General features: G+C 49.2%; 1 protein-coding gene across 50 annotated transcripts in view; it reads right to left on the bottom strand.

The window, feature by feature from the left end:
• The window catches only part of OBSCN (obscurin, cytoskeletal calmodulin and titin-interacting RhoGEF), a 165,835-nt gene that overhangs the window by 141,772 nt on the left and 7,576 nt on the right, over positions 1-16,487 (bottom strand). For all 50 annotated transcript variants that reach the window (XR_013395487.1, XR_013395486.1, XR_013395488.1 and 47 more), the window contains 5 exons: positions 16,174-16,440; positions 15,288-15,569; positions 14,703-14,978; positions 12,465-12,740; positions 7,371-7,646 (listed from right to left, as the gene is read on the bottom strand). Coding sequence is in view for 42 of the 50 variants with exons in the window: in XM_077938815.1 (XP_077794941.1) it covers positions 7,371-7,646; positions 12,465-12,740; positions 14,703-14,978; positions 15,288-15,569; positions 16,174-16,440 (1,377 nt within the window). In the remaining 8 variants the exon portion in view is untranslated. The remainder of the gene's footprint in view (positions 1-7,370; positions 7,647-12,464; positions 12,741-14,702; positions 14,979-15,287; positions 15,570-16,173; positions 16,441-16,487) is intronic.

Genomic DNA, 16,487 nt, shown 5'->3' with positions numbered 1-16,487 from the left:
TGGCCAGATGATGGGGGGAGGGAAGAATGTAAAGGAATAACCCAATGACTATGGGGTGTTCTGGTGAAAATTTTCTGATGAAAAATTTTGAAACTAGACAGAGGTGGTGGTTGCACAACATTGAGAATGCTTTAAATGCCACTGAAGTGTACACTTCAAAATGGTTAACTGTATGTTATGTGAATTTCAGCTCAATTATAAAACTAATTCTTAATTAAAAAGTCATTATCCGTCTGTCTATAAGACATACACTTTAGAGCCAAAGACGCAAACAGGTGGAAGGCTTAAAGATGCTCCATAAACCATAGCAGCCAAAAGAGAGCAGGAACAGCTCCCAAATGCCAGGCAAGGCAGACCCCGAAACCAAACCGCCAGAAGAAACAAACAACACTACACACTGTGAAAGGGCCAATCTCTCAATAAGATATCACAATTATAAACATATACTCACCTAAAGCAGAGGGCAATATATGAGAAGCAAAAATCAACCGAATTACAAAAAGAAAAAATGTCTACAATATTGGAGACTTCAATACCCCACTTTCAATAATAGAATGACTAGAAAAAAGATCTATTAAAACCAAGAGGACTGAACAATGCTATAAATCAACTAGACCTAACTGATTTATATGGTCAGCCCTCCAAATTCACAGGTTCCACGTGTGCAGATTCAGCCAACCGAGGATCAAAAATATTCTGGAAAAAAAATGATGACACAACAATAAAAGTAATATACATTTTTAGAAATATATATAACAACTATTTATATAACATTTACATTGTATTAGGTACTATGAGTAATCTAGAGATGATTTAAACATAAAGAAGGATGTGCGTAGGTTATATGCAAACACTACACCATTCTATATAAGGAACTTGATGATCCATGGATTTTGGTACCTACAGGAGTCCTGGAACCTATCCCCCACAGGGAACACTGTATAGAATATTCCAATCAACAAAAGACTGTATAGAATATTCCAACCAACAGGAGAAAAATACACATTTTCCTCAAGTGTATATGGAACACTGTCCAGGATAGACCATCTATTAGGCCACAAAATAAGTGTCAATACATTTTTATGAGTTGAAGTCAGACAAAGTATCTTCTCTGACCATGATGGAATAAAGCTAGAAAATGGAAAGAAAACTGTAAAATACATAAATATGTGGAAATAAAGCAACACACTTTTAAAAAAGAAATTAAAAGAAAAATTAGAAAATACTTTAAGATGAATGAAAATGAAAACACAACATACCAAAACTACAGGATGCAGTGAAAGCACTGCTCGGGGGACATGCACAGCTGTAAATGCCTACACTTTAAAAAGAAGAAACATCCCAAAGTAGGAAGTAAAACTGTCTCTATTCAGAGACAGCATGATCTTGTGTACAAAAAATCCTCAGGAATTCACAAAAGAACTATTAGAGCTAATCAACAAGTTCAACAAGGTTGCAGGATACAAGACCAACATATAAAAGTCAATTCTATTTCTGTACCTTAGCAATGGCACTCCAAAACTGAAATTACGAAAACAGTTCCAAGGAGAGTAGCATCCAAAATATTAACTACTTAGCAATAAATTTACAAAGGAACTGCAAACTTTATATGTTGACAATTAGAAAACACCATTGAAAGAAATCTTAAAAGACCCAGATAAACAGAAATGTATCCCATACTCATGGATTAGAAGAAATGACAATACTCCCCAAATTGATCTACACATTCAATGTAAACCCTATTAAAATCCCACCTACCTTTTTTCCAAAATTTGAAAAGCTGATTCTAAAATTCATATGGAAATGCAGTAGACCTTGAATAACCAAAACAATCTTGAAAAAACACAAAGTTGGAAAATTCACACTTTCTAATTTCAAAACTTACTACAAAAATATGGTAATCAAGACTGTGGTATTGACATAAGGATAAACTTAGAAGTCAATGGAATAGAATTGAGAATCCTGAAATAAACCCTTTACATTTATGGTCAAGGGTGCCAAGAAAATTCAATGGTGAAAAATGTCTTCAACAAATGATGCTAGAACAACTGGATTTCCACATGCAAATGATGAAGGTGGACCACTATTTCACATCATATTCAGAAATTAACTTAAAATGGATCAAAGTCCTAAATGTAAGAGCTAAAACTACTAAAATCTTAGAAGAAAACAGAGGTGTATATCTCATGACTTTGGATTGGGCAATGGTTTCTTAGGAATGACACCTAACACACAAGCAACAAAAGAGGATAAATTAAGCTTTATTAAGAAAATATTTCTTTTTAGACAGGGTCTCACTCTGTTGCCCAGGCTGGAGTAAAGTGGTGCAATCATAGCTCACTGCAGCTTCAATCTCCTAGGTTCAAGCAATCCTCCCACCTCAGCCTCCCAAGTAGGTGGGATTACAGGCACACATCACTATGTCCAGACTAAACTTTATCAAAATTAAAAGCTTCATGTAGCAAAAGACATAATCAAAAAAAAATGAATGAAAGAAAATATTTGCAAATCATTTATCAGAAAAAAAGGTCTAGCATCATGGCCGGGCATGGTGGCTCATGCCTGTAATCCCAGCACTTTGGGAGGCCGAGGTGGGTGGATCACTTGAGGTGAGGAGTTCAAGACCAGCTTGGCCAACATGGCGAAACCCCATCTCTACCAAAAATACAAAAATTAGCTGGGTGTGGTGGTGCCCACCTGTAGTCCTAGCTCCTCAGGAGGCTAAGATGGGAGGATTGCTTGATCCTAGGAGTTCAATGCTGCAGTGAACCATGATCACACCACTGCATTCCAGCTTGGGCAATAGAGTGAGATCCTGACTCTTAAAAAAAGAATAAATAAAATATAAATAAATAAATGGAAAACAAGAAGAGTTGGTGAGGATGTAGAGAAACTGGAACCTTCATACATTGCTGATTGAAGAATGTAAAATGGTGCAGCCACTCTAGAAAACAGTCTGACAGTTCCTTACTAAGATAAATAATATTACCGTACGACCTGGCAACCCTACTCTTTAGGTATCTACTCAAGAGAACTGACAACATACATTCACACAAAAGCCTGCATACAAATGTTTATAGTAGTATTATGTACAGTTGCCAGAGTGGGAACAATTCAAATGCTGGTCCACCGATGCATAGATAAACAAAATGTGATCTGTTCATACAATGGAATGTGACTCAGCTATGAAAAGGAAGTACTGATACATGTTACAACATGATAAGCCTTGAAAACATCATGCCCAGTGAAAAAAGACAGACATAAAAGGCCACACATTATATGATTCTGTTTAAATGAAATGTCCAGAACAGGCAAATCCAGGGAGACAGAAAGCACGTTAGTGGTTGCTAAGTGCTGAGGGGAAGGGGAATGGGGAGTGACTACAAAGGGGCATAGAGTTTCTTTTAGGGTTGATGAAAATGTTCTGGAATTAGACTGTGGTGTGGTTGTGCAACCTAGAAACCACCAAATCGTACACTATAAAAGGGTGAATTTTATGTTACGTGAATTACGTACTTTAAAAAATCAATCAGGTCTGGTGCAGTGGTTCATTCCTATAATCCCAGCACTTTGGGAAGCTGAGCTGTGAGGATTGCTTGAGCCCAGAAGTTTGAGATAAGCCTGGGCAACATAGCAAGACCCTATCTGTACAAACAAAAAATTGAGAAAATTAGCCAGGTATGGTGGCACGTGCCTATAGTTCCAGCTACTCAGGAGGCTGAGGTGGGAGGATTGCTTGAGCCCAGGCGGTCAAGGCTGCAGTGAGTCATGGTCACACCACTGCACTCCAGTCTGGGTGACACAACAGGACCCTGTCTCAAAAACCAAACAAATAAAAGGTGCCGGCAGGTTCAGCTGCCTGGTGAGGGCTGCTCTCTGCTTCCAAGACAGCGCATTATTGCTGTGTCTCACATGGGAGACAGGATGGAAGTGGTGAACTCGCCCTTTTATAATCGAAGGGTACTCATCCATTTACGAGGGTGGAGCTTTCGATGCCTAATCACCTCCCAAAGGCCCCCTCTTAATACTGTTGCTCAGGGGACTAAGTTTCAACATGAACTGTGGAGGGGACACAACATTCCAAGAATAGCAGATGCGCATGATACAATATGTTAAGAAGTCAATTTAACAAAAGCATTTACGCAGAGAACACGCTAGCCTGCCAGTCCTGCCTTTGGGGTAAAACCCTGAGAGAGACACAAAACCTAGCTCCCACATTCTCACTGCTATGGTTGGAATGTCTGTGGCCCCCAAAATTCCCACGTTGACATCCTTATCCCCAAGGTCATGGTGTTAGAAGGAGGAGCCTTTAGGAGGCAGTTGGGTCATGAATGAGATGAATGCCCTTATAAAAGAGACTCCAAAAGCTCCCTCATCCCTTCCACTGTGAAGACTCAGCGAGAAGGCATCTTCTATGAACCAGGAAGTGGCCTCACCAGACACCGAATCTGCTGGCACCTTACTCTTGGACTTCTGCAAGCAGCACACTTCACACTTCTGTGGATTCTGAGCTACCCAGGCTATGGTGCTCTGCTCTAGCAGCCCTCATGGACCGAGGCACTTGCTGAACATCAGCATTCCTCTGTGTGGCCACACAGGACCCCTGGCCCATGCTGTAGACATTGTCTGCTTCTCTACCTGGTGCACAAATGTGACAGAGCCCGCAGATGTGCAAGCCTGGGCCCCCTAGTGTCTGAGTCATGTGTCACCCCAGGGGTAAAAACAGCAGCAGGAAGACGAGATGAAGCAATTAGTGTAGCCCCTGCCAAGCACCATCTCATGTTCATCCCCTCTCCTGCCCTCAGAGCCGGGTACACTTGGGATCCGCATTTTACAGACAGGGAAACAGGCTGGATGAGCCACTGCCACTGAGACCTTTCCAGAGACCCTGGTGCCCACTCTGCTGGTAGCTAGTGCCTCTGAGCTCCTGCAGCCTGGCACACCTCCATCCCCTCCCACCCCGCACCACGGCCCTCTGGGGTGAAGGCCTGCCAGTGTCTACACCACCAGGCTGGCCGTGCCCTCCTTCCTTGACCTATTTATCCCCCAAAATCCAATCCCAGCAGCTATAATTCACAGTGCCCTGCACAGGCACAGTCCCCAGATGCCATAATAATGACTCCCATGTTGTAGATGAGGAAACTGAGGCATAGAGAGGCCAACTGTCTGAGTTTATGGGGGCTGCCATAAGAGCTCACCACAAGATAAGTGGCTCAGAATGACAGAAAATCATCCTCTTACGGTTCTGGAGGCCAGAAGTTTGAGATCAAGGTGTAGCAGGGCTGTGCTCCCTCAGGAGGCTCTAGGGGAGGACCCACCTTGCCTCTCCCAGCTCCTAGGGGCTCCTGGCATCTCTGGGCTTGCGGCCGCATCGCTCCAGTGTCAGCCTCCATCTCTCATGGTTGCCTCCTCTGTATGTGTCTCCCAGTCTGTCTAAGGACACTGTCACTGGACTCAGGGCCCACCCTAGTCCATGACCTCATCACAAGGTGCCTCACTTAATTACATCTGCAAAGACCCTGTTTCCAAATAAGGCCCCATTCTGAGGTTCCAGGTGGATGTGAATTTGGGGATGAAACAACATCAACAACTCGCCCAAGGTCACTCAGCAGACAGACAGGAATGAGACACAAGTGGCAGTCTGACCCCACACACACGCCGATCCCACCGCCAGCCTGCCTCAGAAAGAGGTGGAAACCCAAGCTATGGAATATGAGCTGCGGGGCCAGTCCCAGGCCAGCTTCTCCCACCACAGGTCCACCTCCTCCTCCTCCACGTCCCCCTGCCAAGGCTGTAAGGCCAGGGGCACATTCTCCAGGTTACCTGGAGCTGAGCATGGCTGCAAGACCCCACCAAGTCAAGGAGGCATGGGGGTTGATGTGCTCCCTACTTCAAGAAAAGTTTTTGTTTTCCAAACAGAAGAGACAGCCAGAAACATCCACAACGAGGGAGGCAGAATTCTAAGAATGCCCAAACACTAAATCTAGGTGCTGCTGTGAAGGAAACCTGCAGATGGAATGAGGTCTCAAATCAGCTGACTTTAAGTTCCTCGAAAGGAAGATGATCTTGGGTGGGCTGGACCTAATCAGGTGAGGCCATAAATGGGAGGGGTCTCTTCCCTGGCAAAAGAGATTTGAAGTCTGAGAGTGACATGACACAAGGGAGATTATCCATTACTGGCCTGATGACGAAGGCCACATGGCAAAGAATGAGGTGGCCTCTAGGATATGACAGCAGCTCCCTGGCTGACAGCCAGCCAAGAAATAGGGCCTTGGACCCATGGGCTCACAGACCCACAATTGCAAGGAATTGAATTCTGCCAACAACTTGGGTAAGCTAGAAACAGGAACCAAGAGAACTAATCAGCAGGCACCTGACTTCAGCTTCTGAGACCCTGAACAGAGAACCCCGGCACACCATGCCTGTACTTCTGACTTACAGAACTGTGAGATACTCAGTGAGCATTGTTTCAAGCCATTAAGTTGGTGGTAATTTGTTGCAAAGCAGTTAAAAAAATAAGCAGAAAACAAAAAAACTAATACACACCCTTTCTACATCTTCCCATCTTGAATATGATGGCTGGAGCTATGGAAGCCACCTTGTGACCATGAGGCAAGCATTTGAAAGAAAAAGATACCATGTTCAGGATGGCAGAGAATTAAACAGAGCCCATGTCCTTGTGATAAACTGTTAAAAAGGTTGTGATGAGTCAAGATGCCCTGGGTGCACAATGTTCTACAACAGGACATGCCACTCCCCCACTGACAGTAGGGTCTACTTCCCTACACCCAAGTTCCTGCAGACTAGGCTGGCCTTATGCTTAGCTTTGAGCAACAGAACATGGGGGAAAGTAATACTCTGGGAGTCCTGAGAACCCAGGTTAACAAGGCTCATAGTTTCTACCATTCCCTAGGAGAAGAATCCAGTCACCATGGAAAGAAGCCCAAAAAGAGAGTGACCACGGAGGAAAGAATGAGGTTGCAGGCATGGGAGTGAGGCCAGCTGACACCAGAAGAAGAGACAGGCCTATCATCCTGGCCATCCGCCATCCACTGGAGCCATCCCAGCTTAGACCTTGGTCAGGTGCACCAATGAGGCCAGTCAGATCCCCCAGCCCCAGCCAACACCACATGAAGCACAGATGAGCCACCCCTGCTGAGCCCTGACCAAATTCTCAACCTGTAGAATGGTGAGAGGTAAACTGATCATTCTTTCAGGCCTCTAAGTTTGGAGTGATCTGTTACTCAGCAGCAGATAACTAGCTGAAACAGGCCCTTAGGAGGCCGCCAAGCACTGTCCCAGCCTATGCTGAAACACTGCCCCCAGGCCTGCTCCCATGAGATGCTCAAATGTCTGCTCGATCAACTGACCTTTGACGTCCAGATGGAAGGACAGCCGCTGGCCCCCAGCCTCACAGACGTACTCCCCGGCATCCGCCTGGCCTGCCTGCTGCACAACCAGCTTTCGCGTGCAGCCTGTGGCCTCCATGCGCACTTTCGAGCTGGAGCTCAGCTTCTTCCCATCCTTGTACCACATCACTTCTGTCTGGGCCTGGGCCACCTTGCAGCTCAGTGTGGCACTGGCTCCTGCCTCTGCCTGCAGCTTCCTGTGTGCCAGCTGCTCCTTGGCAAACACCACCTTGGGCTCTGGGGATGGACAGGGAAGGATGCACAGTCAGAGACTCCAGCGCACAGAAACTGAAGTTTCAGATGCAGAGGCTGCTCAGGCTGGAGCCCACTGATGACGGGCTGTCTGTGGCCCATGAACAGTGGCCTCACCAACCGCCAGCCAGAGGGTTTGAACAAGAGAGAACACATATTGGAAGCTTCAAACATCAGCATGGGGAAGAATTTCCCAAGGCCCATCAGCAACATGTAGCAGATACTCTGGAGTCCAAACATTCCGTAACGCCTTAGAAAAAAGCACCACCCTGGCAGAGTTCCCCTTTGAAAGGAAAAGCTGCTGGTACTGTGTGAAACACCCACATCATGCCCTTGGCACTTACGAAAACTCTGCCTGAGAACCCAGAAAGCCTGGAGAAATAGCAAACACAGACACCCTCTTGGGTTCACGCTGAAAATCACAGGACATGTGGGAACCTCTCTCCCACAAAACCATGACCCAAACAGACCATCCCCTGGCCACTTCTCCCCTGGTTTGCACTAAAGCCAGAGCTGCTCTGTATCTGTCTGGGGTTTCCCTCAACACAGAGAGGAAACTCATACATCGAAAAATTGCTTATGAGGCCAGGCACAGTGGCTCATGCCTATAATCCTAGCACTTCGGGAGGGCAAGCTGGATGGATCACTTGAGCTCAGGAGTTCAAGACCAGCCAGGACAACATAGTGAGACCCTGTCTCTACAAAAAATTAAAAAATTAGTTGAGCACGGTGGTATGCGAGTACCCAGCTCCTCATGAGGCAGAGGTGGGAGGATTGCTTGAGCCTGGGAGGTCAAAGCCGCAGTAAGCCCTGACTGCACCACTGCACTCCAGCCTGGGCAACAGAACAAAATCCTGTCTCTAAAAACGAAAATCCCTTATGCTACCTCTTAACTAGGATAACATGTACACATAGTGACATGCACAGATCTGGTGCACAATTCTATGAGTTCTCACAGATATGTGCACCTACGTAACCCACACCCCACTCACACAGCTCCCAGTTGCCTCCCCTACAAAAGCGACCACCATTCTCATTCCTAACCGTAGAACCTGTCTTCAAACTTTGAATATATGAAATCAGACAGAAGAGTTTTCTTTTTAGGTGCTATCTGTGCCCATTAACTAGCTACAAATACACATGCAGACAAAATAGTATTAAAAACTAGAGTACCACAAAAAAAAATAAATAAATAAGCTAAAACACACCAAAACACCATGCCCTACCCCTCCACCTGGCCCCACTACCTAGCTCTGCAGAAACTCCAATTTAAAGTCCTTTCATTTTTTCCCGAGTTCTGCCTTCCTATTTCTAAACAATATGTACATGCTGTTGATCAGTGGGTAAGAAAGAATATGCAGAAAATAAAGAAAAAAACAATACAATGAACACCCACACACTCCCCACCCGGTAAAGAAAGAAGAACGCCATCACCACTAGTTACCCCTCAGAGGTAACCCCAGCCTGAATCCTGGTTTTGGAATCTCCTTTTATTGTCTCGGTATGTGTGTTTATTGAGGGTGAATGTGCAAGTCAGGCTGCTCTGTTCAACCATTTACCCACGATGTGACCTTGGACAAAGTGACTTCACCTCTGCACATCGACTTCCTGCTGTCTGAAATAGAATGACCAAGGATTCACACAGGTGAGAGGTGTGGCACTCTAAGAGCATCTCCGGAGATTCCAGGCAGGAGATAAACCACAGCTGCCATGTGTTGCTGCCACTGCGTGTTGTTAACCACTAAACACAGAATGTCACGCTGTGCTTTGTAACCTGCTTTTCCAGTACAACACCACGTGCATCGATCGCCCTTCTTCAGCTGCAATGCGCAGCCCTATGCTCGTTTTGACTGCTCTATGGTACTGCAAAGTACACAAAGCCCCCAACTTCACCTAGTCATTCTTTTGTCTTTTATTATTATTATTATTATTATTATTCTACTTTTTTATGTTTTTAAAGGCAGGGTCTCATTATGTTGCCCAGGCTAGTCTTGAAATTTCTGGCTCAAGTGATCCTCCATCCTTGGCCCACCAAAGTGTTGGGACTACAAATGTAAGCCACTGCACCCATCCTACAGTTCCCTCTTATTTTTTGGTCCCTGGGCAATCCCTTTTTTCAAAGTTCCTTATACATTTGATGTCCCATTTCAAGTCATTTTGTAGAGGGTGGGTTTCTGAACATTTCAATGACGTTCTAGAAAAGACACAACTGGGCCAGGCGCGGTGGCTCATGCCTGTAATCCCAGCACTTTGGGAGGCCAAGGTGGGTGGATCACGAGGTCAGGAGATCAAGACCATCCTGGCTAACACAGTGAAACCCTGTCTGCACTAAAAATACAAAAAATTAGCCAGGCATGGTGGCAGGCACCTGTCATCCCAGCTACTCGGGAGGCTGAGGCAGGAGAATGGCGTGAGCCAGGGAGGCAGAGCTTGCAGTGAGCTGGAATCGCGCCATTGCACTCCAGCCTGGGAGACAAAGGGAGACTCCATCTCAAAAAAAAAAAAGAAAAGAAAAGAAAAGTAAAGAAAGAAAGAAAAGGCACAACTGACATAGGGAGAGAATCAGGACAGCAGCTGCCTGGAGCAGGGTGAAGGGTAGACCGCATGAGGGAACTTTCTAGCAAGACAGAGATGCTCAGTACCTTGATGCAGACATGGTAATGCATGGTATCTACATTTTCCAAAATCCCTCAAATGATACACTTAAAATCTGTGCATCGATTACATCTCAAATGTCATTATTAAAAAATTGTTGGGCCAGGCGCAGTGGCTTATGCCTGTAATCCCAGCACGTTGGGAGGCCGAGGCAGGTGGATCATTTGAGGTTAAGAGTTCAAGACCAGCCTAGCAAACATGGCAAAACCCTTGTCTATACTAAAAATAAAAAATAAAAAAATTAGCTGGGGGTGGTGGCGGGCACCTGTAATCCCAGCTACTCAGGATGCTGAGGCAGGAGAATTGCTTGCACTTGGAAGGTGGAGGTTGCAGTAGGCTGAGACTGCGCCACTGCATTCCAGCCTGAGCAACAGAGCGAGACTCCACTTCAAAAAGAAAAAAGAATTCTTAGTCACGTGCAGTGGCTCACACCTGTAATCCCAGCACTTTGGGAGGTCAAGGCAGGGGGACTGCTTGAGGCCAGGAGTTCAAGACCAGCCTGGGCAACACAGCAAGACCCCATCTCTACCAAAAATTTCTTAAAAAATAACCACGTGTGGTGGCACGTGCCTGTGGTTCCAGCAACTCAGGAGGCCAAGTCGGGAGGATCACTTGAACCCAAAAGGTTGAGGCTGCAGTGAGCCAAGATCACACCACTGCACTCCAGCCTGGGTGACACAATGAGACTCCGTCTCAAAACAAAACAAAACAAAAAATCTGTTGGCACCAGAGCTTCCTTGATTTCATGATAACAAAGACAACTTTATATGTGCAATCAGATATTACACTGGAAATTTTAACTCAGGGACCAAGACAAAGTAGATATGATACTCCAACATAGGAAGCCACAAGGAGAGACAAATCTTGAAAGAAATTAGCAAAAAGAAAAAAACCAACAAAAAATTACCAAAAACAAAACTAACCAGTTTTGCTGATTTGACCCTCTCCCTGCACACAGGGTAGCAGCCACAGCAGTATGGCAGCTACAGAGGAGGGTCTTGGGAAAGGACCTCACTGGATAAGGACGTGCTGCGGGTCCCATCCCCCACCCATGGAGCACCGAGAGGAGAGGGCTGCTCCCCCTACAACCAAGACCAGCACCTCCACGGGACACACGGAGCACCTATAGGCACCAGGGCACCACGCTCCTGAGAGCCACCACCATCTTTCCCAATCCCAAACTCAGCAAAGCCACATGTGTAGCTTGAGATGGGCAGGGGTGGGTTCATTTACCCCATTGGGAATGGCGCCAAAGCTGTCCCAGAGCTGGTCGCCAACCACAGGGGCATTCTGCCTCCCACCGAAAAGCCTAAACACTAAGGTGGGAGCGGCCAGAGGCCTCCCCGAATCATGCAAGTGACAGATGCGCAGGATTTCCTCGGCCAGGATCGGGCTGAGCCAAGGCAGAAGAAGGGGTGTGCAGGAGCGACAGGACTGCCCAGAGGTCCCAGTGTCCTCTGCAGGAAGAAGATGATGTCCGGTGTTTTAGGAAGCAGAGGAAGAGAATGAGGTGGCCCCAAGGAAAGCATGACCTTGGCAGGGCACATGCACGTGGACCCTCAGGGACAGGTGATGGGGCTGCCGATGAACCCACTAGGGGGGCTCACTCTAAAGCCCTGGCGGGGCCCACACAAGGTCATCTTAAGGCAACTCCAGTCAAGCGTGAGCTTCCGGCACCTTCCTGGTTCCTTCTACTCTAGAGGCAGAAGCTGCAGGCAGCAGTGTGGCCAGGAGGGGAAGACAAGGAATGCTGTCCCCACACGCTAAGTCTGGGAGCAGAGGGGACACACCAAGGGTCCCCACGGGAGAGGAGACTCCATGGTCAGCTGAGACTGCAGCGCCCTAAACAAAAGGCACAACTGCAGCTCCCTCAGAACAAAGACAAAAGCCACTGGTCTGCGGAAGGTCTCAACCAGGAGCAGAAAACAGGCTTCTGAATAAACATACAAAGGATCCTGGCTAGTGCAGCACGGTGCTCTGTGGGTGTGCACAAGAATGCTGGATTTTCTAACAGAACCGCTGCAGGCAGCACAGCCTTCCCTTACAGGCCAGGAACAGGAGACGCAGAGAGGGGCAGAGGTGCTGAGTGCCAGTGCAGCACACACTCCACCACCTGGACAGGCGCTGACCGTGCCACTAGGGACCCACCTGCAACGTCCAAGCAGAAAGAGATCCTCTGTCCCCTGGCCTCACAGCTGTACTCCCCAGCGTCTGCCTGGCCCGCCTGCTGCACCACCAGCCTCCGCGTACAGCCCACAGCCTCCACGTGCACTTTTGAGCTGGAGCTCAGCTTCTTCCCATCCTTGTACCACGTCACCTCCGTCTGGTCCTGGGCCACCTCGCAGCTCAGCGTGGCGCTGGCCCCCACCTCGGCCTGAATCTCCCTGCGAGCCAGCTGCTCCTTGGCAAACACCGCCTTGGGCTCTGGGATGGATAAGGGGGAAGGTGGGGTCAGAGGCCCTTCCAAGTGAGGTTTGCAGGGCCTGGTTCTTGGTTATCAGATTCTGTACCCCAGGCATGCACAGTCCCGCCACAGGCTCCTCCGTGGTCCGTGTGCTCAGGCGTAGCTCTTCCCATGCACAGGCAGCTGTGATGCCCAACCCCTGCCCCGTGAAGGCCCTAGCATGCGCCAGGAGGGCGGGGCATGTGCCTACGAGAAGCTGTCAATAGGGCCTTGTGGCCTGGGTGTCCTTCGCAGACCCAGCATGCTGTCTCTCTCTCCCCTAAACTCCCGCCCGTCCTGGAGGTCCACCGCCTAGGGACACAGGCCATGATGTGGACCAAGACGGAGAGAAGGTTCAGCTTCACAGATGCTCCCGATGACTCAAACAACAGAGAGCAGGCACAGGCTGTGTTCTGCATTGTGGACGAATTGGCCATTGGACTGTGAAAGTTAGAGGGCTGGGCTGGCATGATTTTTAAACTTTTATATGTTAAATGCCCACATACCTCCCCCTGGAAGCCAGCAGGATAGTTTTCCAGAGCCTGGCCTTTGGGCCCTCCCTGTTGTGGCTTATGTGAGCGGGACCCGGCCCACAGAGGTCCCACAGCCATGCTCCCTGAGAAGCCCTCTGTGTTCCTCCTTCAGCCTCCCAGTCAACATCTCTGGGCCCAGGAGTCTTCCAGAAAGAGCCAGGGCTCAGAGCCACCTACATTCAAATCTTAACCTGTCAAAGACACTCCCATCTGTGGCTCCGCTCAGCCTCAGTCCCCTCATCTTAAAAACAAGGAGAAGGGCTTTAGAAACACTTTTGGCCCAAGCACTTTGGGAGGCTGAGCCAGGAGGATTGCTTGAGATAAGCCTGGGCAACATAGCAAGACCTCATCTCTACAAAAAATACACAAATTAGCTGGGCTTGATAGCACGCGCCTGTGGTCCCAGCTACTTGGGAGGCTGAGGTGGGAGGATTGCTTGAGTCTGTGAAGTTGAGGCTTCAGTGAGCCGAGATGGCACCACTGCACCCAAGCCTGGGCGGACCCTGTCTCAAAAATAAAATAATAAATAAAATACAAAATAAGATAAAAACACATTTTAAATGAAGTGCCCAGCCCTAAGCCTGGCCCACAAACACATAATACACAAAAGCGTCCGTAGAGCTGTGAGTGAGCCCCAGCGGCGACGATGAAACACAACAGAAGACAGAGGCCCAGGTGCAGATGGAAAAAATTCTCCTAAAGCCTAAAAAAAACCAAGTCCATGTCCACTTTCCACAATTTCCTTCATGTTATCTTTTCTTATTTTCTACATTTAGATTCTTTACCCATGTAAACGTCAGTTTTTCATGTCATTTCTTTTCCCAAACAGAGAAGCAAATGTCCTCTGGGACAAGGCAGCAAACATAAGAAGCTATGTTTGCTCATCCTGGTCTGCCAGCAGAATTCACCAATCCTGGCCCAGTGAGTGAGCACAGCCCTGGGGGACAGAGTGCAGGTTCCCATGTCTCTTGCCTGAAGTACAGCAATTTTAGGAAAGGTAAGTTCAATGGTGCGGGCCCCTTCTTCTCCCTGCATGTGAGATAACATCTGGCAGTATTCATGACTGTGCCTCTGTCATCTGTAACCAGGTGCACCCAAGCTGTGAGGAGCTCTGGCTCTAAAGGTACCTTCTGAGCAGCTACAGAGCCTTCCACACCTATGTATGACCTGCAAAACTCTGCTTTGGAGCAGCTTAATAGAAAGTTTGAAAGACTCTCTTGGGCCACAATTCTCGAGCCTTCTGAATAAAACTAATTCTTTTAAAACCTTGATTTTTTTTTTCAGTTGACACCCTGAACCATTTGCTGGAGAAAAGAAGGGTCAGGAAAGTCAATCCTGCTGTGCTGGAGGCAGCCAGACCTGCTCCCCACCCAGCATGGGCCGGGATGCATGCACACACAGCGTGCTCACCAGAGACGCGGAGCCGGAAGTCCACAGAGTCCTCGCCCACACGGCAGGAGTAGATGCCCTCATCCTGCCTGGTGACTGTGGCTGCCACCAGCCGGTGCCGCGTCCCCACATCCTCCTGCAAGAAGCGCTCACCGGAGCGGCCCAGCTCCATGCCATCCTTGTACCAGTGCACGTGGACATGGGCTTCGGAGGTCTCACACTCAAACTGCACCGGGCCCCCAGCCACGGCATCCACACAGCTGCCTGCCATGTCCTTGTGCAGAAAGCACGGGAGGCCTGCAGGACACAGGGCGGGTCAGGGATTGCAGAAGCCCTGAGCACAAACTCAGCCACAGTGCTCACAAGCTGGAGCTGCTCCGGCTTCTGGGACCACACAGGACACCCACGCTCACCAGGCCAGAGGGACCCTGCTGGGCAAGCAACCAGCTCGGCCTGCTGACTCTAACCTTGGGACTTGTGCCCACCAGAGCAACCACCCAGTTACAGAGTCCCTCCTCCTACCACACTGGGCTTGCCCCCACTGCCTTGTCCCTCACCCTCCCCACAAAGTCAGAGAACCCCGCAGAGGCTGCCAGCTGCCCCCACCTTGCACGGACAGCTGGTAGGCGATGCGGCCCCCGCAGCTGACGCACTCATAGAGGCCTGCATCTTCCCGGGCCACATCTCGCACAAGGAGCACCCGCCTCCCGGCCGATGCCTGCACCTCATACTTGGGGCCTGGGGGCAGCATGCGACCATCCTTCAGCCACGTCACAGCCGCAGCCTGATCTGACAGCTCAGCCAGCAACTGCGCCTCCTCGTGCAGCCGAGCCAGCACCTCCCGGGCAGCTGCGGCTGGCGGCTTGTGGACAGTCAGCCCTGGTGCCGCTGGGGGCCGGGTATGCGTGGCCAGAGGGGAATGGATGGAGAGGCACAGAAAGGTGGACAGAGGAGAATGGACGGAAGGGGAGACAAGGAGAGACAGACACAGGGCAGAGAAAGAGATAAAGGGAAGGACCCAGGAGAACAGCACGGGAGGACACCGAAGGAGAGGCAGGCAGGGGAGAAAATGGCAGAACAGAGGTCACAAATATACCAGAGAAGCAGTGGAGACGGAGGTGGAACAGCCAGGCATGGGACGGCAGAGACAGAGAGAAGCAGGAGAGAAGCAGGAAAGAAACGGAAGGGAAAAGATGAACAAGAGAGAGGAGCGAGGAGTGGGAAAGGAGGGAAGGAGGGAGACAGACATGAGGCTCTGCCCAACAGGACCCCTGCAGCCCCAGGCCCTCACCCAGATGCCAGGGACCAGTGCCACCAGCCAGCCTGAGTGAGTCCTCGCATGCCCACCACCCTGCCTGCTTCATCCCAGTGACCTGCAGGCTGAAAGGGTGTCCTGGGGCCCTCAGACCTGTAGCAGCCCTACCTGGAGCCCTGACGGAGCCCACCCTGGAGAAATAAGGCTCAGGGTCCCAGGCTGGGACCCTGCACCTACCCCGGACCTCCATCCGGATGCTGCTCTCAATGCCATTGGCCACGAACTTCAGCTGCGCCCCGTGCAGGCTGGCAGGCACCTCCCGGATGGTAAGCATGTGCCAGGTGCCATCCGAGCGGATCTCAAACACACTGCTGGTCTTCAGGGCCTGCCCATCCAGGAACCACTCACCCGCTGAGGCCACCGTAAGGTCCACAGAGAAAGTGACCTCGCCACCCTCCACTGCCTGCACTGCCTTCAGTGGTGTCCTCACGGCCAGCTGGGGAGCTGTGGGGCAGGCAGCGTCAGAAAGGGGCCAAGGAGGAGTAGGGAGT

The sequence above is a fragment of the Macaca mulatta genome, chromosome 1, assembly GCF_049350105.2.
Source record: "Macaca mulatta isolate MMU2019108-1 chromosome 1, T2T-MMU8v2.0, whole genome shotgun sequence".
NCBI lineage: Eukaryota > Metazoa > Chordata > Mammalia > Primates > Cercopithecidae > Macaca > Macaca mulatta.
This window is presented reverse-complemented; position numbering and strand designations above follow the sequence as displayed.